The following is a 23,753-nucleotide window of genomic DNA, read 5'->3' on the forward strand; positions in this document are numbered from 1 at the left end:
ACCATATTTCGCGCGCTACCAGAAACTTCTTTGGTCGCCAAAATCCAGGGCTAATTTTTTTTGCTTCACCGAGGTGCTAAAAAAAAGTCACGACACCAACTACCCAGTCCCCTTTGATATCTAATGGTGCGTTCCTTACTAATATATTTTTAAATGCAAATATGATGCAGGTCGATGCGGATGGGTGCGTGGCAGTGGCTGGCGCCACGGGGATGGAGGTAAATACCTCCATATTTTCTAATTAATGTTTGTACGTATTGCAGCTCAATGCCCAATAGGAAATTTTCAAGTCACACCAGATCCATCCTCACCATCATCACAGCTGAGTGTATCATGGGAATGTGACAAAGATAACAATGACTTCCAGGTAACACTTCAGCTTACCAACAGAGACCAATGTGATGCAAGAGATGACAGAGTGCAGCCTCCATTTGATGTCCACACTCTAGGATTTAGTGACTGGAATAATGTGGAAGTGGATCTTGGAAATGGTTTCTACGGGTATTCAACAATTCTGACAGATTTATTACCTTACTCTACCTACGCTGTGACCATACAATCAAGACGGCCTCGAGGTGTTGGTGACATACAAAGTGCAGATGTCACGACAGGTGAAGCGGGTAAGTCGTAGCATGAGTTGAAATTCTCTACTATATTCCATGACTCCTATTATTCTGTTACCTACACAGACCATCATTTTTCAAAAAATATCGAAAGCCGTGTGCAGCTGCAAAAATGAGTGTTTTTATTCAAATAACTGCCCAATATATACCCTTTACTAAACGTTTGCATTGAATATGTTATTATTATATACAATATTTTAAACCTTCTTTTTATTTGGGCTAAGTTACCACCAACATTTAGGCGAACCTGCCCGCTCCGCAAATTTATTTGTTTGCTTAATACTCTGTTGCTATTGTGGGGTTGGGGTCGTATGTAATCAAGACACGGGGCTTTCAAATGGGTCAATCAGGTCACTTTTGACCTGAAAATTAAAAAAAATAGGACGATCACTCCCCGGTCTCCCCTACCCTTGACAGGTTCCAAGCTCCATTTTATGCTAAAATTATTGCAATACTATTTTTCCAGGGTTATTTGACTATTTGAACGTTATGGAAACACCTGATAGCAAATTAGAATTTAGATATATGAATTTCAGAACTTTAATTGACGAAGCATTTTTTCTATAATTTCAAAATAGTTCCAAGTGTGAGACCGGTGGTCTATCAGTATGCAACGACTACAACAAATATAGATTATTATTGGATTGAGATAAAATGTGGCACAAGACATGGTAATATTACAGGTAATGAATACCGGCTGACGTATACAATTGGTGGTCAACCTGTCAGTGAAGCTGTGCTCACACCAATGACGTTTATAAATGGCCCCGGCGTGCGTATTACTGGTCTCAGGTGTGGAATGCAATACACATTTAACGTCGCATGGAAGAACAACGCAGGAACAGGACGAAGAGGCGCTATAATCACGACTACTTCAAATGGTTAGTCTCCTTTCCAAACATTATGCCGAGGGGGACTTGTATTTAAAGTTGTATATCACCCGGGGGTTAGTCTCTGTTCTAAATATGTAGTGAAAAACAAACAAACAAAAAACAACAACAAAAACAAAACAAAAAACAAGCAAACAAACAAACAACCCCCAAAAAACCCAAAAAACCCAACAACAACAACAAAAAAAACAACCAAAAACAACTTGGAGGCTGTGGGCGACATACTGATGACTCTTGAAACACAAGATTGAATCATAGCTCTCTTTCGTCAGCTGTTCTGGTGAACTGATAAAAAGTCCAGTCTTTGATGTTACTTAACAACGTCTTAGGTTTTCCTCTCTTTCTACAGCCGTCTGTACCTCCATGCAGCATGATCTTTGCAAGGCTACCCTTCAACTACCCCCTCCCTGGTACACCGCTCAGTCGGACTACACGCCGCTAGTCCGATTACGCAAATTCCCTATACTCAGGGGTGCGTCAGTACAAAAATGAAAGACACTGGGCTAGTTCGAAAAAAGCATGCGCTAGTCCAAAAATAAACACCACTGCAACAGTCTAACACGCCGCTAACCCGATTCCGAAATACATTTCGCTCGTCCGAATATGGAAAAAGATTTCTTCAGCCCGACACTGTGCGAGTCATAATCTGAAAAACACGGCGCTAATCCGACACTGAAAAACATAGTGTTAGTCCGAAACCGTAAACCACAGCGCTAGTATTCGAATCTGAAAAACACTGCGCTAGTCCGAATCACTGCTTTTAAGTAAGTACCATAATGGTACATAAGGTGCATAAGCTGAAATGCCACATTAAATATACAAGTCTATTACACAATTGAATATGACCTTACACAAGTGATCATGCTCAAATTTTAAACTAAGTAGTTTGATCATTTATATGCTCTATCATTTTTGTACCTGTGATCAATATTTCTAGGCAAAAATTCACAGCAAACATGACAGAATTCTTTCATTTCTGCGCAATTAAAAATCATAGATTGAATACAATAGGGTCAGTCCATATGAAATCAAGGAGGCCCCCCACCTGACCCCCTCAGATTTGCTTTATATTTTAGTCATATGTTGTACCTGTTAAAATATTAAAAACCTGCAAATCTGAGGTCTGTAGCTCTTACGGATTTTCGGTGGCAGCCATTTAAAGTTGGAGTAGGGTGGTCTAAAATTGGACTCAAAAGTTGCCCTTTAAATAAATTTCATCTTTGGGAGTCTGTGACTTCTTTACAAAGAGAGAGAGAGAGGTCTGAAACCTTGTATACACACTAACTGCATGCCCAATTTGTCAAAAAGTCAAAAATTAAAAAATTCTGTAATTGCGCTTTGCGTCATGGGGTCATTAAATATGCAAGAAAAAATGTAATGTTTTGTAAACTGGCAAGTTTAGCCCCGATAAATTCACATTTTTTGTCAAATTAATTATTTTCTGTTGTCACTGATGCTAAATATAGGATAAATACAATACATATACACAAAATTGAGCTCACAATTCATTTACATTTCGAACAGCGCCCTCACAAAGATGAAAAATTCAACATTTTCAAGCCCAAAGTCGATTGTCACTTCAAAATTTATAAAACATCACGTTTATATAACCACTACACTTAAATTACCACTTTGTTAATTCCCAGTAAACGTCTAGGTTGACTTCATATAAAAGGACAAGCCCAAAGTTGACCATTTTCTTATGATTGCATGTACTGCAAATGTGCCGAATTTGGAAGGCATAAAGTCAAATTGGCTCCAATATTGAAAATAAAATGGAAATTAAAGTAAATAGGGCCAATAACTACGCATCTAGTCATTTATTTTCAATATTGTGGCCATTTTGACTTTTAAACCTTCCGAATTCGGCACATATGCAGTACATACAATCATAAGAAAATGGTCAACTTTGGGCTTGTCGTTTTATATGAAGTCAACCTATAAAATTACTGGGACTTACCCAAGTTGTAATTTAAGACTAGTAGTCATATAAAAGTGATGTTTTATAAATTTTGAAGGTGGACCACATCGACTTTGGGCCCCCTGAAAATGTTGAATTTGCAATAAATTTCATCTTCGTGAGGGCGCTGTTCGAAATGTAAATGAATTGTGAGCTCAAATTTTTGGATATGCATTGTATTTATCCTATATTTAGCATCAGTGACAACAAAAAATAACTAATCTGACAAAAAATATGAATTTAGGGGGCTAAACTTGTCAGTTTATAAAACATTACATTTTTTCTTGCATATTTAATGACCCCATGACGCAAAGCGCAATAATTTTTTAAAATTTTTTTTTTACTTTTTGAAAAATTGGGCATGCAATTAGTGTGTATACAAGGTTTCAGGCCTCTCGCTCTTTTTATTAGGAAGGTACAGGCTCCCAAAGATGACATTTATTCAAAGGGCAACTTTTGGGTCCAAAGTTAGATTCCCCTACTCCAACTTTAAATGGCTGCCACAGAAAATCTGTATATTGAAAATAAAATGGAAATAATAGTAAATAGGGCCAATAACTACGCATCTAATCATTTTTTTTTTCAATATTGTGGCCAATTTGACTTTTAAGCCTTCCAAATTCGGCACATTTGCAGTACATGCAATCATAAGAAAATGGTCAACTTTGGGCTTGTCGTTTTATATGAAGTCAACCTAGACAATTACTGGGACTTACCTAAGTTGTAATATAAGACTAGTAGTCATATAAAAGTGTTGTTTTATAAATTTTGAAGGTGGACCACATCGACTTTGGGCCCCCTGAAAATGTTGAATTTTCAATAAATTTCATCTTTGTGAGGGCGCTGTTCGAAATGTAAATGAATTGTGAGCTCAATTTTTTGGATATGCATTGTATTTATCCTATATTTAGTATCCATCAGTGACAACAAACAATAACTAAAAAAAAAAAAATGTGAATTTAGGGGGGCTAAACTTGTCAGTTTATAAAATTTTACATTTTTCTTGCATATTTAATGACCCCGTGACACAAAGCGCAATATATTTTTTTTTTTACTTTTTGACAAATTGGGCATGCAGTTAGTGTGTATACAAGGTTTCAGACCTCTCCCTCTCTTTGTAAAGAAGGCACAGACTCCCAAAGATGAAATTAATTTTAAGGGCAACTTTTGAGTCCAAATTTAGACCCCCTACTCCAACTTTAAATGGTTGCCACAGAAAATCCGTAAGAGCTACAGACCTCAAATTTGCAGTTTTTTTTATTATTTTTACAGGTACAACATATGACTAAAATATCAAGCAAATCTGAGGCGGTCAGGTGGGGGGCCTCCTTGATTTCATATGGACTGACCCAATAGCGCCTTTTTCAAAGATACTAATTTTACAGATGCGAGTGATCTGCATGATATGGATATTCTAGAATTAGAATCCAGGCCTTTATCCCTGCTCATCAGTTCCCTTATCTAATTGTTTGCAGTGTGAGAAGTATAATATACCTGTAGTAGTCTACGGATGCAGTTCATCTCAAAAGAGCTGATTCGTTTTTCCAGTTACATTCAGCGTCCAGGTTTCGCACCCATATAGAAAATTATATTTGACCAGTGCACGTAGTAAACCCATAGTGGTTTTCATGGAAATGTTCTTGTCCCTCCATATGGGCTTCAGCTTTGCAAATTATGCGGTGACAATAGCGATCCTGATCAAAATTTTAAACTGATCATGCATAATGGGTAGCTTTACACCGATGAAAAATACTTGTTTTGAGTACCTTTTGAAAGTCTTCGTACGCGGGTGATATACAATGTGTAATACAACCAGGTACGCACTTTTGTGTTCGTCAGTATATTAAAATACACAAGATCAGCAATTGTTGACATGTGCATATTTGAACAAAAACCCACAATACGGCATTTTAGATTAGACAAGTTAACGCTAAAAATCTATTTTAACATATCAAAAACCTTACAATTATCGGACCTTACCTTTGTAATGTATCTTATTTCAGTTTCACCTGGCAGTGTCCAAAATATGCAGGCTTCTCTAACTGCTACACAAATCACTATAACCTGGATGGAGCCAGCTGAGAGAGGATGTCCTGTTGTAGATACGTATGAGGTGACATGTGAAGGGAACACCAGACATGAAGATGAGTGTCAGGATGTCTTCCCTATAGATGCCGTCATGGATACAACCAGTAGCCTGTCATATGTGTGTGATGTGAAACAGTTCTATTCCTACAACATAACTCTGAAAACTACAGGTGGTCCAGTTATGGAACTATCTGAAGCACAACTCACTCCAGGATCAGGTAACACATATTTTCTGTAATCAACACTTTTCATTATAAATAATTTTGACATGGAAATATCTTGTTTACTTGTGAAGAAAGTAAATACAGGCTAACAAAAACATTATATTCCAAACATTTAGTAGCAGTTAGCATTTGCAAAAAGCTGAATCTTGGCCGCGTTACCACGATAGCATTGCTTTAGTCCGTGTGGTAGTTACTGGATAGTTGTCCAAGATTCTGCTCGTTGCTGAGCATTTACGACATACATAGCAAATTAATAATATTTTTATATTTGTATACATAAAATATACCCAAATACGAGTTTATAAGCCCCTCATTGATAATAGGAAATATTAGAAATTGTGAAATCACAAATGAAGCTTAATATCTGAAACGCAACATATGATAAATTTTAAGCTTTTTCAAACATCGAGTGTGATATACAAGGATATAGACAGTGGCATAGCTGCCGGGAGGGGCAGGAGGCGATCGCCCCCATGGCAAAAATTGCCTATTTGGGCCCCCGCCCCCTAGTGCAAGGAAAAAAGAGGACAAAGGAGGGAGAGTGAGGAAAAAAGAGAGAAGAGAGAGGGGGAGAGAGGGAGAGGAGGGAAAGAGAGATATTGGAATCCATACGATATGCAATACCATGCGATTATTATTATCAATACGCCTGGCAAAATTGTCTATTTGCCCCCCCCCCGCCAGTTTGGGACCTGCCCCATACAGGCTTCCCCCCTGGAAAAAATCCCAGCTACGCCGCTGGATATAGACATTGACTGAGTGTGTACCTTATCGTTTGTTTCAGCACCAAGTGCTCCACCTGGAAATGTCAGAGAAACTGGCAGGTCTGCTACAACCCGTACCATCACATGGGATGATATTCCGTGCTCTGACAGGAATGGACAGATTCTTGGGTATCGATATGAACTTACTTTACAGAGCACAGTGATAGACAGCAATGACGTAAGAACGACATCTGTGACCGTCACATTAGATACAGCAGACATGTACATCTTCAGTGTTACAGGAAGAACAGATTCTGGTATAGGGCCTTACACTCACATAAATATAAACAGTAAGTTTTATTAATGTTAGTAGTTTCATTTATTGTATCCCTTTCTCTGAAAACCTTTCAAGCTTGTCAGACTTAATGTCAACAGTGGTTTGCATGTCACTGGCCAACATTTACTTTTATTGATAAGCAATGTCCTGATTGGTTTGCACCAGGGGACATTTTAACGTGCCTCCTAGCACGTTTGTGCAGTGAGATTAAAATTCCGTGCAGTGAGAATTAAAAAAATATATCTATGCAATTCGACAAACTCAATAGGGATCTATAATAGCACTTACAGTATGGTCACTGTTAGGTAAAATTTCAAAATTTTCGCGCTTCGCGCATCTTTCCTCATGTTTCTAAAAGAAGTTTTCAAAGGGCTTCATGCATATTATACAGTTAGCGAACCGCTAGTATCCCCCCACGCTTTGCTCACGACTGTGTTTACAACCTAAACAAGGTCTGGCAGCTTTCCATTTGCCAACGTGTGTGCTAATGTGTGTTGGGGTGCAGAAACACTTGGCATTCGCAATAAAAAGGCACAGACGTAGATCGGGGGGGTAATCAACCAAAAATGTTTATATGGGACGGTTCGTGCAATCATCCCCACCAAGTTTTGATCTCTTCTCACGTATTTGTTCCACTTTTGCATCATAGGCCTATTTGACCAATACTTCAATAAAAATTTTCATGCGCTTCGCGCGCATTTGTACCATGTAGCTAACATTGTGTGGGATTCACTAAACTGTGCTTGAAATCGGGGATCTTTTTTTTAATCTTTTACCAAAATGTTGAACCTTTTTTGACCAGAAAATGCACAAAGAAGCTAATACATTTATTGACCGAAAAAGCATTTTTTGGCTCGCTACACTCGCAAATTTCACCTTTTCGGCCTTTAGTGATTTGGGGTGGGGGTCCCTACTTACGCCCCTGTCTCTAACACTCCACGCATGCTTGTCGCCGGTGGTTGATAACCTGATAACCGAGATTTTACATCGCCAACGTGCAGTATTTTTTTCTCCTAAAATAGCCCCTGGTTTGCACATTAAGAATTTGGATCTCTGGACATGTATAGAATGTAGGGGGAAATATTGTTTTTGCACCCCAGTTCGCCACCACCCCCACTTTTGAGGCAATAACCCCAAATTACGTAAATTTCCACTTTTTGGGGCAATTTGCGCAAAATTTGTCGATTTTGCGCCCCCTGAAATTCACTTTCCCCCCCCCCCCCATGTCCCCCAAAATATTCCTGGTGCCGCCACTGTGTAAATTAATCAGTTAATTTACATATCTGTGCTTGAATCGTATCTGTCCACTCTACTAAGTCAGAATGAAGTAATGTCTTGGAATTTTTTTATTAAGTGCCCGAAATGATTGTGTTTTCGTTTGCCATTAATAGAAAGCAACAAACAGGGATTTACGGCTCCAGAAAGGCCGCTTCCATCTTTGAAAAATGTTGTGTATCATGCCGCGTATTTATTGTGAAACTTAATGTAATGCTTAAATTTAAATCTTTAGCTGTTCCAGCACTATCAACAACCACTTCTGGAAGTACTGAAGCCCCAATTCACATCGCAACTTCAGTTTCCGATTCTTCTACTAGCACTCAAAGCAAGTATTTAAGTCATAAAATAATCTACTTACTTATATGTCAACCTACTTCAGGATGTAATGCCCTACCAAACCATAATACACTCATGTTGGTTTATCTGTTCACATCTGTAACTATAGAGTTAACCAGCTTGTAATATGCTGTACAGGAATGCACTCTCGTAATGTTTTGATATCTAAATACCTGAACTCATATAAATTGAACACGCACACACCAAGAAGAAGAAGACAAAAAAAAAAGAAAAAAAAAAAGAAAAAGAAAGATGAAAACTAGAATTTCGCGGTTCTCGGGTTGCACGGTTCTTAGTGGTTGCGATTATAATAGTCACAAAATATTGGTGGGCCACTTTTATATGTTACCATTTTGATCCCTGCATGACCTCCGCTTGATTTAAACATATTCTCTCCGTCAGGTTTATGTCCCGCAAAAAATGACAAAAAATATAAATAAATAAAAAGTAAATAAATAAATAAAGAAGAAGAAGAAGAAGAAGAAGAAAGAAGAAGAAAAAAAAAGAAGCCACCCAAAACAAACAAACAAACAAACAAACGTACAAACCACTCACCCACCCAACGAACAAACAGTAAACAAACAAACAAACAAACAAACAAAGGCACACAAAAAATCAACAAAATACAGCAGATGTAATGAAAATAATATAAATTATTTTCAGTGCCCAGAATGTCGTCTAAAACTACCGTAGAACCAAAAACCGAAAGAACGACAGCGTCAAATGACACAACAGGTAAATATCTAAGTTCAGAATTATTGTTCACAATGAATTTTTGCATTGCTTTTCTAATATAAACCAACGTAAGTGTTAATAATGTGAGATGTGCCATATGGTTTTTGGGATAAGGCCACATAAAAATAGACATTCTTTTCCCGTCCCTACTTTTTTGGGGAAAGTAAGGAGGATGCTCTTGTTTGTTTGTTTGCTTTTTGGGGCAAAATTGACATTGGTTTTCACATAAAATTGACATTGCTCAGTTTTCAGAATCTTCGAGGAAAACGACGAGGCTCTTTTATAATTTTGAGGGTTAGATCCCTTAATAGTGTGCAATAAAAAACACATGAAAGTGATTCATTCTAACCAATAAACCTGTTAATTAAAGACTTCAATTTAACATGCAAACATTCATATGTGAAACGATTTAATTCTTTTTGCGTGGCCTAATCGGAATATCTATAAATGATAGATAAGACCCAGGTATATTTTGTTGAAAAAGCTAATTAATGTTAAATTGCTTCGTTTAACAGTAATATTTCTGAAAAATATGATAACATATTGCCAAGTGGCTGTTGATTCAATTTATATTATTTTTTCTTCTATATGAAGACAAGACTGACAAGCAAGGCGACACCGGCAGTATTATTATTGTGGCAGCAGCATCAGGTGTTATAGTTGTTGTTCTCATCTTGATCATTGTTATAGTGGTGTTTGTTGTCATACGAAAGAGGTAGGTCTCACAAACTAATTCTCTCATGGCATTAATTTGGTACTCAATACAAGATTTGGTTTTACACAAAGTAAGTGTAGTTATTATTGACATATTTTATTTTTCGTAACTGTTATAGGCCTGTAATCATAACTGTAGATTGTACTTCAAAGGTCATACAGGGTGTGCCAAAAAAAGCAGAACCCTATTTTTCTCATATTTCTGAAAAGTTGATAAAATATATCCACATTTTCAAAACAGGAGAATAAAGGGCGCAAAGAGGGTTCTGTGTTTTGGGGACACCCTGTACATGTATGTATGTTTCTCCGCCATATCACAAGCATTGGCCCTTGTAATGTTTTGTTATAATAGTTAATCAAAATGTGTTCCTACTTTATTTGAACCTATTCATGGAGGTTATATGTCGACTTTTTAAAAAACCGTATTTGTTTTTAATTAATGAGTATGACGAGAAAGATATATTTTTTTATTAATTTTTCTCTAAAGGAAAAGAGGTAATCGTTCACGTGATAATAATTATGTCTAAAAATAAAAACTAGAAATGATATCCTGGATTATATATTTTTCAATTAAATTATGTTTCAATAAATTAATTAATTTATAGGAAACAAAAAATCACCGAGATCGATATCTGATACGTTACAATTAGAGTCAATGGATCCAGTCAAAGAACCCAAGAGTGCTAATCTTTATGTGGATAATGCGGCATTTCAAAATGGTTATGGTGGCTTATACCCAGGTAAGACAAATAAACAACGTTTAGTTAAAAATGCGGAGTTGATACACTGTGAGGATAGCGTCAAAGACAATTGTACCGCTGTCGATCGTCCTGCATAATCACAGGGCTGAAAATAAAGCTCTACCACCTACGCATGACCACCACATTCACATCTAGATCTAAAACATTGATATTCTTGTATTAGTTGTATAGCTATCTTAATTTTATACTTTCTTGTTTGAAATAGATTTATCCAAACCAATCGGTCAGCCATCTGTAAAACCAAGGACACATTTACCTACTGACAACGCATCTAGACAACAAAAACCTGCTGAAATCACGGAAGAAAGCGGACCAAGTATGCCTCCTGAACGACCACCAAAACCAAGAATAAAATCCAAAAAGGTGAAGCCTATCAAAGTTGAAAGCCTGTCTGAGTACAATGCGAAACAGAAGGCTAACAATTCGGAAGGATTCGGGTTAGAATTTGATGTAAGTATCTTGAAACGTAACTGCAGAGCGTTAACAAAAAACAAGAGCTTTAATAACCAACAAGACAAGAAATAAAGACAACAATACTATGCATGATCGTTGATGTGATATTGGCCAATATCATTATACTTTTTTATTTTTTTAGATTCAGATTCAATTTTGTTGTAGTTGAATTAATATATTTGTGAATATTCTGAACGTATTTTCTTGATGTGCCTAAAAAACATATTATACTCAATGTCGTTACACCTCAATTTTATCTGTGACCCGATCTGTGAATGTCCATATTCTAAATGGAAAAATTAGATAATTCCATTGTATTCCATTATTAGGATTCAGCCTGGCTGATAAGAACAAAGGGTCATTTATAATTTATACACCATGACTGAATTTTGAAGCGACTTATTTGTTTTGATATTAAACATAAAATACAATAATGTAGACTTATTTGTTCTATACTTTACCATCAGGATATTCCGTCTGGTCAGGAGTATCCTTGGGAAGAATCATTAAAAGAACCTAACAGAGTAAAATCACGCTACCAAAATATCTATCCATGTAAGTACATTATTATAATATAGTTTATGGAAGAAACCTTTAAGATATTATGATGATTCGAAGTCAGATTTCATGAAATTGCATATCCACGCTTGTTTAATGGTTTTAAAAAGGCCATAATGCATTAATGTAATTTGCACCATTTTGTTTATTAAAGATGACCACTCTCGTATTCTATTGGAGACACTGGAGGGTGTGCCAAACTCTGACTACATCAATGCATCCTTAGTAAAGGTAAATATGTACGGAATGATGTACGGAACACTATTTGCCACTACTGAGGCGGTGTAAATATACTGTTAAGATTATAAGAATTTTGGCTATATATTAAATAATATTTAAATACATAGTCTACGTATACTCCCCGTTTAAAATTCGAATGTCCTGCTTATAGCATCGCGTATCATTCAAATTTACTATTTACCCCACGTGTTAATTAAATTCCACATCTGGAGTTGTGAAGGGTATGTTACTTGCGAGTATGACCCAAATGTTAAGAAAAACGATATTGGCACCTCGATCGGTATGTGAGCAGTGTTTCGGGATGACCTTTATACCTCTACCAATTAATTCTGACGTTTTTTGTCTTTTTGTATTGACAGGGATATAAAGACAAACCGTACATCGCTGCACAAGGTAACTCATACCTAAAATAATGTTGTAATCATAGTTAAAAATTTGTTAGGTAAATGACAATAATCTTATCAAGTAATGTTAATTTTGTTTTGTCATGAATAGGGCCCAGCAAAGGTTCGATGGGTGATATATGGCGTATGGCCTGGGAGCAAAAGTCTGCAAAAATTGTCATGCTTACCAATCTGGTAGAACAAGGAAAGGTAAGACTTAGCGCCCTGAAGTGTTCCCCGTTTATAAAGCTTCATCTCCACATACTTATCCCAACAACATTGAGCCCAAAAATATGTTTGAATATAGATGAGGTGACCTCAATGTTTATCAACAAAGGCAAGGGGCTGGTATATTGATATGCTTGAGTGAGCCCCGAGCAACCACTACAATGTTCAATAGCCTTATTGTGATGCGGCGGGAGTTTTAAAAACACGAGCCCTGAACAAAATATGATGCGCGCGCATACTGCCAGGCAAAAAACAATGGAAATTGTGATGATGCGTGCGCATACTTCCAGGCATTGACGTCAGAAGTCAACTCATCTATGCTTTTAAGTTTTAAGTTGGTTGCGTATTATTGTAATATTTACAGAGGAAATGTCAGCAGTACTGGCCTGAAACCAACGAACCGTTCGTGGCTACCCCCATGAAAGTAAGACGCAAGAAAATAAGAGAATATGCAGACTTCGTCATCAGAGACTTTGTTCTCGAAAAGGTAATTAATTTGATTTGTTACAACTAATGTCTAAACAACATGGTAAAGAGTTCGTTAATATTCATTCTTATTCAGTGTGTGCGTCTTGTAAAGAATTCACCTAATTTGATTGGTTTTCTGGTGTATAATATCTCACAATAGTTGATAGTGATATTACTCAGGGCGCGCGCCGAGAACAATTCAATGTTATAGCAAAACTAATGTTGTAAATCTGTTGAAAACTACCTATCCAAGCACATTTTTTGACCAAAATGTAGGTTTTAAAAGTCAAAACCTCAAGCGTTCCTTACAATATTAATGATATTTGGCAAATTTTATGTCATTAAATGAAAAAGCACACTTATATTGTCCATACACTAGCGTCACTAGAATGAGCAATGGCCAATTCTCTTTAAATTGCAAATCTTGTGCAAAAAGTTACTATTTTTGCCTATAAGAGCGCTTACAAATTGATATGCATGATTCATAGAGGTTATCTCAACCAATATCATTACTCACATACTACAGATGCTGCTTAATCCAGATAGTCTAATCTAAAGTGAAGTGTCCAAGAATCAGATATTCATAGAACAATAATATTGTGTTTGTCTTCCATTTGAAAAAAAAAATCGTCTTTACTGATTATTAAATGCCATGTTTTATTTCGCGATATCTACTAAATCAACTATCTCCATTGTGTTACAGGATGGTGAGGACAAACCACACGAGATCCGACAATTCCACTTTGTGTCGTGGCCTGACATGGGCGTCCCTGAATATCCAACACAGATCCTTAATTTCATAAGACTTGTTAACGCTTATGAACCTGAAGAATCGGGTCTGCCGATTTTACACTGCAGGTTGGTGGTATCTATATCTATTATACGATTCTATAATATAGGACTTAGAACAGGGTGGAACCGTATGAAGTAAGAAAAAAACACCATTCAATTTGAGACTTAAATACCATCATCATGATCATAATAAAAGACACAATGTATCGGCTTACCTCTAACAACAATACCCCAATGATGATAGGTGCCTCCTTCTTGGAATACTAATCTTTTCTAACTTGGCCTCTTGTTTTTGACAGTGCTGGTGTAGGACGTACTGGTACTTTTATTACCATAGCTGGCATGTTAGAGATGGCCGCAGCTGAAGGCAAAATTGACGTCAATGGAACCGTCAGGAAACTGAGAAAAGACAGGATCAGTATGGTGCAAACGAAAGTAAGTGGATTTTGTTGGCAACACATTAGACTTAAGATAATCATGGTTAGTAATAAGAAGAGTCTTTTCAATAACAAAATTATTTCACACTCATTGTAACTAATTCTAAATATTGGTCAAACAGTAACATCTATTCTTGTAATGTGATTAAAGTTGCAAAATTGGTAGCTTTACCTACTTAGAAATAAGAAAATGTTGGAATAAGAGAATAAAAACAAAGAGGCAAAAAATTATGTAAAACAAATAAGTAAATGTGACAACAACTAAAATATAAGTAGATCTAGCAGAGGGACTTTCGCTCTTAGAAAGCTCGGATCAAATTTGATCTGTTCGGGATCAAATATGAGCTTATCTGATTCCAGATCAATTTTTTCTGGAATGCTACTCAAATTTAATCTGGAACGAATCATTTTGATTTGAAATGGATCAAAGTTTAGACGAATTTTGGACCAAATTGACCTAGAATCAGACAGGACCATATTTTGAAGACACTCCAGATCAAATTTGATCCGGGCTTCTAAGATTGTACATCAGAAGTTTGTGGTTGAACAAAAATGTATCTCTAACTTACTTTTTTTTTAAATTATTATTATTATTATTATTATTTTTATTATTATTATTATTTTTTTTTGATCTCTAACTTACTTAATAATGCATTATCCTTTTATAAACAAACATTTCGACATACCTACCGATATAGGAGCAATACGAGTTCATCTTTGACACAGTGCAGGAGGCTGTTATGTGTGGGGACACCGGTATACTTATCACCAACCTGAGACAAAGTTTCATTGATTTACAGAACCCTGTCAACAAGAAAACTGGGAATACAAAATTGGAGAACCAGTTTAAGGTATAAGTGTGTTATGTAACTCTATAATTCCGTCAGAGGTCTTGATAAATAAAAGGTACTTTTGTTTTTAAAGAGATTATTCTGTAGGTTTTAAAGGTGACTTGATTGACAACCTCATCGCCCACTTTACCCAATCAAAATGCAGATTTTGGTATCAGGTGAAAGCGCACATTTTTCTCATTAACATATTAAAATTAGGCGTTCAAAATCTGGAGAAATCATCAAAAACTGTTGAATTAATCTTGACTGTGGTATACCACGTTTGAGACAAATTCAGCAGTTTTTTGACGATATCTTGGGAAATACACCAATTTGGAACTCCTTATTTCAATATGTTAATGAGAAAAAAATTATCTCTCATTTGATGTTAATTATATGATCATGATGATTATCAGTAATAAAATCACTGCAGACTATCAGTATCACACTATATAAATGCCAGTAATTCCATAAGCAATTAGTCACATATACAAGGAACATTTACATGTTCTTTTTGCACGACTTTTTGAAATGGACGGAATTTTGTGTTTAACGTAAGTTTTAAAGAATTCGATTTTCCACATAATCAGGTCACCTTCCTTTATAGACATATTAGTAGAAGTAATTTTAGCACATTTTAGCATATTTTAGTATATTATGGTATGATAAATATTAATAAGTATAATTATTATACCATTTATTGAAAACAACAATAAAATAATTCCCCAAAACGAGTCAGAAAATCTTAATAGAGTGAGTATTTAGGGCATATTTTATTACCTTTATTGTTTCTTTCAAAGCACACGTTTATATTACTGTTTTTCAGATCCTGGAGAATTTGACTGTTGTACCACCAGCAAATGAATGCAAGTCTGGCTATGCATCAGAGAACGTGGACAAAAACAGGTTCCGTGACCGTGTACCAAGTAAGCAATACATACATTATGCCGTGGAAGTTCGAGGAACTTCGGTCGCAAAAAGCTGCCCTTAAATGTTACACCATTTACTCAGATATCAGAGAAATATACAAAATTGCTTTTTGTCAGGATTTTGCAAACTTTTCTTGACTTTTAGTCAATTTAAAACTAAATTTTTTTATTATAAATTATCGAAGTATATCTAACAATCAATGTCATTAAGCCAATGTCAATATATATTTTCTGAATATATATTTTGCCTCATGTCGCAAAAGATACGTATTTGAAAGTATCACTCTATTCTGCGTTTTTCATTCTCAAATATATCACTAAGAGTCTGACTAATTTATTTGCAATGAAACATTGTAACATCACGAAAGAAAACTAACAAAAATGTGTTTGTTTCAATAATCATATATAGTACAATGCCAAATATACTGACAAAAAAGTTATTCTAGGTCAACATCTAAAATTACATATTTGATATTTGGAAATAGATTTACAGAGACAGCTACAGAAATAGAAGCAGACATGTAAATTTACACATGGACAAGTCCATTGGACATCCATACACACCTTACCCAAACTTAAAAAAAAGGAAAGCTGCTTCTGAAAAATTTGAAACATAACCTTAACAGACATAATACAGCTTTTTCCTGGTTTTAGTGAATTGAGCGTTAATTAGACATCTTTCGATCCTTAATATAACCAAATAGCATAATGAGAGTAAACTACAATATTATACTTTAAGAACAAAGATGAGAATAAACAGCTTGAAACCTAAAGAGTATGATTTAACCTAAATTATAAGCTCATTTTGTTTTACAGAGGATAAAGGAAGACCGTATTTAAGAACAACACTTATTAATGGCGGAACTGACTATATCAATGCAGCTTTCATAGATGTAAGTTTTAATCAAAACACCATTAAAACTATGAAGAACGTAACAAGCAAAACAAATAAAGTGCCTTAAGAAAACAAATAATCTGCGTTGATATACAGATGAAATGTACTACGGATGTCTCAATAAAAAACACTCTTTTTTTTACAGGTTTATTTATAGTTATAGTCAAATTTTACATATTTTATACTGTTTGTGAAAATGTTTCCCCAAAAGTTATTCTTGCGACGTTGAGAGATATTCATCCTAAGATCCAATCCTCAGAGCAAATTATAATATATTCTGTCGGTCGGACATCCGGGCTATCTCTAGTCTCGGGCCCAAACTGCATGTGGCTCACGGTTTGTTATGAACAACAGAAACCGACTGTGAAGGAGGCTACATAGCGATGTTGTTGGAGTGATTTTCAAAAAAAAAAAAACGACACTCGACCATGGAATTTAATTTTAAGTTTGTCAGTATATAAACGGTAAATCAAGTAAGTTTCTTCCACTCTGAAGACTTAGAAACGGTTGTGTGATTCCACTGACTATTTGCGGTCGAAATTTACATAACACCAATGACAGAAATCATCAACAAAAATCAAATCAGGGACTTGTTTTCACTCGAACATCATCAACGGGAAGTGACGTGACACGGACCGACAGAATAACTGAATACTTCCATTTGATATACCAATAACCATCACTCATCACAGAAATTACATGCATACTTTATATGGTATCTGTATCAGGGGTATGGAATGATATTAATGCCATTTTTATAAATTTTATTTAATGTTACTTTACGCTGTTATTGAAAACATGGGATTATCTAATACTTTATTAAAAACAAAAAGTTTTATGACAAATGTGTGATTTTGTATAGCTCACGCTCAGTAATAAAATAAGCAAATCAAAGTTTCTGCTATAATTTCAAATTAAAATTAATATTAAAATTTTCATAGGTTATTGGCAATGAATAGCTGTACTGATAGTAACGTGCTTTATATCCCAAATACAACTGAAATATATTATCATTACCATAAAAATCTCAATTGCTCAAGTCAATATGCATGGCAAAGTTTCTCTATGATGCACTGTCGCAGAACAAAGTGATGATTCAATCGCGCACACAATGAATCCAATGCATATTCAAGTACAGGATATAAATATCGTGGACAAGTTTGATTTTACCTAAACGATGCAAGGTGCTAATTTCACCATTTTTGGCAAACATTTTCAAAGACAATACAGCCTAAGAAATTCTGACCATTAACTATAAACAGACCTCCCTTTGTTTACGATATCGTTTGAATAATGCTTTCTTTGATATCATTTTAGGGTTATGTACGAAAGAAAGAGTTCATAGCGACACAGATGCCGTTGACTAACACCATAGAGGATTTCTGGACGATGGTATATGAATTCAATACTACATCTATAGTGATGCTGAATAGGATGAGTCAAAGTGATCCGGTAAGCTAGGGGTTGGTTCTGGTATTTCTTATTCCTTGTAAATGCAGGCATAAGATTGCATGCAGGATATACAGTTTCGCTATAAAGGTAGCCTATTGTTTGGCTCAATATGAGTGAGTTAAACGTATAATATGTCAAAGATCAAGTGTTTCATTTAAATCTACCAATAATGCAACGGAGTGTCCCGTGTAGAGAGATTCTTTTATATGCCAAGAAAAAAAATGTTTTCGAAAAAAAAGAAGCAAAATGTAAAAAAAAAAATGGCCAGAACACGTGTTGAGTTATAAAACGTTTTAAAACTAACATTCAAAAACATTTTTGAAAACTGCAAAATATTGTAAAATTAGTTTATTTTAGTGTTGACAAAATATTTTGCACAAATGTTTGCAATAAAATATTTAACCTTAACATTTTTAAAACATTTTAGAAATGTTCTTGTACTGTTTTCATACAAAACGTTTTCGTGACCTTTATATAACACGACATTTCATACTTTTAAAATGTTTTAAAACAAAAACGTTACAATGTTAAAACGTTTTTTGTATTTGCTGGATGGTTAAGCAACACTTTCAGTTCAATAATACATGATATATAAACACAGTTTTAAGAAGCTGCAGATTGATTATACATATCTAAAGTAAGAAATTAATCATAATCTTGAAATATGTTCCTTTTAATGACGATATTTTGCTCCGTTCAGAGCTTTGGCATGTACTGGATCGAATCGGGCACCATGCCGATGACCAGCTTCACAGTTGAGTTTCAATCTAGTACGAACTACATGGACGAAGTAACTGGGAGAACATTCAAGGTTTATCCTAATGACAGTCCACAGGTATGTATTATCTAAACTGGCTTGAATCGTCAACCTGCCAAAATTGTGTTCACTTTTGATATTAAATTTAGTGGTCAAACTAGCGGTATTTTATATTTATATTAAGTATATAATAATGTGTTCGATCAGTTTTGCCCTATGGTGTTTCGTCAGAAATATCAGGTGATTAAAACAATAACAACAACAAAGAAATAATATGAAATACATGTTAATGATATGTCGTTGATGTTTCTTTCAGTCGGCCATATCTGTACAGCAGTTCCAGCTGCATAATTGGCCATTGGGACAAGACACACCTGACTCTGTCGCACCACTCATTGCTATGATTGATACTATGGAAAAGTGGCAAAATAAACAACCCAAAACATCTCGCGGGAAACCAATCGTTGTACACTGCACGTATGTTTAAATTAGCTTTAAAATAGTGCGGTTAACTTTTTTTCGCTCAATGGAATGTTTTCGCTTGGTCGACTAGCGTCTTCATCAGATGGTGATGCTGACTATCCCGATTGTAGACAAGATATCATCACAACATTACCACCTGTTGAGGACACTAGTCGACCTAGCGAAAACGTTCCAGGTGAGCGAAAAGTAAATGAGAGTTGTGAAGTTAAACTCTTTAATTGTTTTATCTACCACTATACACTCGTAAATCTTTTAAATATTTTGATAACAGGTAATAAAGTATAAAGAAAAAAATGTGCATCAAATATTATGGAATTTAACTGATTTAAGCTTTTGTTAGGAAGTATTATATTATAGATGTTAAAAACTCAAAGCAATAGCAATCATTTCGATATTAAATAGCTCGAAACTTTACAGCTCATGTGTACCAGTGCCTCGTGACTAATATGTTGCATAACTGCATAACTGATTTTGTGAATAAGTTACTTTGGGCACAGCAAAGGTGTTCATCATTATTTTGGTATCGATGACAACATTTGCAATCAATCGGTTGGAATCAACGTATTCTAAGCCAAATCTGCTTTCAAAGGACTACGTACGTATCTCAAGCCGTGGTTATTCCTACGCAATTCAAGCCGTGATTATGGCGAGTTTTGTGACAAAGATTATATATATTTTTATCAATTTGGATATTGCAAATCCTGCATGCAATCTTATGCCTGCATTTACAAGGAATAAGAAATACCAGAACCAACCCCTAGCTTACCGGATCACGTTGACTCATTTTATTCAGCATCACTATAGATGTTGTATTGAATTCATATACCATCATCCAGAAATCCTCTACGGTGTTAGTCAACATCATATGTGCCGCTATGAACTTTTTCTTCCGTTATTAGGAGCACGAGGGCGGGAGTACAATTAAAATAAATATGTTGATAAAACATTGAAAATTGCTGAAAAAAACCGGTACCCCGATTAACCAGACTCGGTGCTCTCCAAGTTGAATGACTCACGCTATGCCTCTGTAAACTTTTCTCTTCTTTTCCTGTTTCATTAAGTTATTTATTTCTATTTTGAGTACATGTCCGATCCGAATGGCTGTCGGATGGGAGCATGACATAAAGGTGTTTACACTCAAATATTGAGACAAATAAAGTTGACACACAAGAGGAATGGTATCGTTATATGACAGAGATCCCAAGGCTTGATATAAGAAGTGCATACTTTTTGTCAAAACTTTCCTTTTGATATAATATTGGCTTTAACTCAATAACTAAAAGATCTAAGGAAATATGAATGCAGTTATTGGCTTCCGTGACTCATTTCCTATAAGATCAATTTAATATTTTTGTAAAATTATAAAATGCTATATTATTCTTTGCTCTTTTTATACATAATAACAGTTTCATAATATATTATGCTTCATCTTCTTTTTCAGTGATGGGATTGAAGCAAGTGGTGTGTTCTGTGCACTAGTGATTATGCTGAACAAGATGAAAGCAGAGAAGGTTGTGGATGTCTTCCAGTCTGTGAAGAGACTGCGTATGGGCAGGCCGGGCATGGTACAAACACTGGTAAGATTTTATTATTTACATATATGTATCTGCTATACAGACATGGTATTTTATTGGAAACATTATGATATAGGATAGTGTTGACTGACAAATTCTATATTATAAAAAGCTTTTGCACTAATTTAAACAGTATTGCAGAGTTTTCCTCTATAACACTCTCAGATTAATCCATTTACTCTGAACTATTATGATGTTTTATCAATCAATGCACGTTTCAGCAAATTCAAATAGTACCAACTGTACAAGTAAGAAAAATACTGGGACAGTCATCAGATTATTATTTCCTAATTTTCTTTCAGGACCAGTACAAATTTTTGTACGAAGCTGCCCAAGTGAGTCTGGATGAGTTCAAAACCTACGAAAATTTCCGTTGAAGATGACACGAACTATCATAATTATCATTTTGTATTAATGGTGTAAGTAAGTTATTTATAACTTGGGTTTCTCACAATTGTATTTCAATAAGTTACTTTGGAAGAACAATGCCAGAGATTTAAAAAATAAAAATGAGCGATGATCGAGAGTATGTTATGGATAGAGAGAGGGCGAGAGAGAAAGAAATATAAAGAAGGAAAGGAGAGAGAGAGAGCGAGAGCGAGAGAGAGAGCCAAATAAGAGATGATGAGACACAGTGAATAGGAATTGAAGAGTGTAGGATAAGAAATACTTAAGTTATAGAAATACTAATTTGGAGGAACAAGCATTCAAACTTGTTGAAATTGTATTGATTTGATTGAATTTTGAAACGTCAAGAAATTGCTTGATACCATCACATAGGCCTAACTATATATTACAATTACAAACAATTTCGGTGTCAAAGTATACATATTTGGCATGTCCATTTTTAAGAGGAAATATTTGATGTTTCATAATGTAAATTGGACGTTGTTGAAAATTTGACATCGTTTGACCTTTGTTGATCTTAAGGATATGATGGATAGACATAGACCATTTTCTAGGGTCTATGGTGTAGATATGACAAACCATATACTTTTGTAATCAAGGTATCAAGATGAATAATTTGGCATACAATTTTGTATTTAGATAAATTGGACCAATTGAACATTTTGCCTTCAGCTCACTTCTCAAGAGACCCTATTTAATAGCAGTTCAAAGTGGCTAAAATTTTGACAAACTTTTGACCAATTTTTAATTCTATGCTCTTCAATTTGTGTACAATATTAAAATGAAATTTATATATTCATGAATGTTAGAAGATTTTAAATCCTAATTATTGTATATATTTGATATTAATAATTATTTTGTTTTGATTATTAAACATGCTACCACAGCAAATTTAATAATGGAAACATTAATATTTACATGAACTTGTGCCATAATTACGCAGTTTGATATTCGTGATATCGCAGGACATTTTATCTATATTATATTTAAATGAATGATTAAATGTGAATTTGAACGATTCACAGTGACACAGGCCTCATAATGAGTATACTTGTGTATGAAACTGTCACAACTCTGCAAAGTGTGAATCCGCTTTTTCTGAGGCCTTCACTTTCTTACCATTTTCAGCTGGTCTGTAAATAGACAAATATTAATCAGTTGTAGTTAATGATTTTTGTGTGTAAATATCGTTTGTATAGACCCTATATCGTAAGGGAAGAAAATGTTGCAGCTGATTTATACTCTATTTATGTGAAATTATTTATATATTTTTGTAATATTGGTGTGTACCTAGATTTCGAATACATTGTAGGTAATTAAAGGTTCTGACTGGCATGAATTATGGTCAATGCTTCCACCACCTTTCGTACTTCGTAAATACTAAAGTTCTGAGAAAGGGTGATTCACTAAAATTTTAACACATCGTAGCGTACGTAACACGTCACAACGTTACGAGTACTCTTTATTCATCATTATTATTTTATTATTACGATGTATTCCTGATTAGTGAAAGGGAAGTTACGCCACATTGTACTTTATATTTTGAGACTTCATACAACGTGTTACAAGTGTTAGCGTAACACACCCCAGATTCGTTTTGTAAGAACATCTTTGCAGAATCCACTTGAACAATGAAGAATATTAATTAACTAAGTACAAAAGTAGTTTTGCAACTTTCAACGGAAACTAATGAAGTAAAATTTCCATTTACCTTGCAAATATTTGCAAACAATCTGTTACCATCCTCAGTCAGTATGGTAATTGTTGATATTGCTTACATTGGTACATTGTATATCATATGTAACGCATGAAAATATTCCTGTCATTTGATTGGTGGGTACTAATATCCCACTTACATGTATTTTGTGATGTCACCACAATAGTTTTGATACGTATGAGAACCTTTGATCGAGGGCTCAGTCTCAGTGCAACACTGCCTTAGCCAAACTTTTAAAAAAGAAAGTCTGTTTCAGTAACACAGAGTCTCATCTCCATAACACATCCTTCTCAAAGGTGTGGCAATTAAGGCCACGTCATATCATGCCGGTTATTTGAGCAAATATTCGGTCATCTGTTTGGGAAAATGGCCAAAATGGAGACGAGACAGTGTTGCACTGAGCCCCACAGAGGAGAGAGAAAACAGAGAAAGTACCACCAGTCAAAGTCCCCGTGTATTGTATACGGCGAGTTCTCGCATATTCATGAGGGCCGATTGT

At 35.1% G+C, this 23,753-nt stretch overlaps 2 protein-coding genes across 2 annotated transcripts; both read left to right on the forward strand.

The window, feature by feature from the left end:
• Nucleotides 1–244: 244 nt before the first annotated feature.
• LOC140161642 (receptor-type tyrosine-protein phosphatase F-like) lies at nucleotides 245–9,894 on the forward strand. Its single transcript, XM_072184945.1, has 6 exons — nucleotides 245–620; nucleotides 1,202–1,504; nucleotides 5,477–5,779; nucleotides 6,570–6,839; nucleotides 9,104–9,175; nucleotides 9,770–9,894. The coding sequence occupies exons 1-6, from the start codon at nucleotides 245–247 to the stop codon at nucleotides 9,892–9,894; spliced, it is 1,449 nt and encodes a 482-aa protein (XP_072041046.1).
• Nucleotides 9,895–10,506: 612 nt separating this feature from the next.
• LOC140148819 (receptor-type tyrosine-protein phosphatase mu-like) lies at nucleotides 10,507–22,299 on the forward strand. Its single transcript, XM_072170896.1, has 17 exons — nucleotides 10,507–10,629; nucleotides 10,856–11,100; nucleotides 11,571–11,658; nucleotides 11,816–11,892; nucleotides 12,261–12,294; nucleotides 12,397–12,494; nucleotides 12,877–12,999; nucleotides 13,684–13,838; nucleotides 14,072–14,207; nucleotides 14,908–15,060; nucleotides 15,866–15,965; nucleotides 16,785–16,861; nucleotides 18,181–18,315; nucleotides 19,016–19,150; nucleotides 19,389–19,549; nucleotides 20,997–21,132; nucleotides 21,432–22,299. The coding sequence occupies exons 1-17, from the start codon at nucleotides 10,545–10,547 to the stop codon at nucleotides 21,504–21,506; spliced, it is 2,013 nt and encodes a 670-aa protein (XP_072026997.1). The 5' UTR covers nucleotides 10,507–10,544; the 3' UTR covers nucleotides 21,507–22,299.
• The last annotated feature ends 1,454 nt before the right edge of the window (nucleotides 22,300–23,753 follow it).

This window comes from Amphiura filiformis, chromosome 1 (genome assembly GCF_039555335.1).
Source record: "Amphiura filiformis chromosome 1, Afil_fr2py, whole genome shotgun sequence".
Classification (NCBI taxonomy): domain Eukaryota; kingdom Metazoa; phylum Echinodermata; class Ophiuroidea; order Amphilepidida; family Amphiuridae; genus Amphiura; species Amphiura filiformis.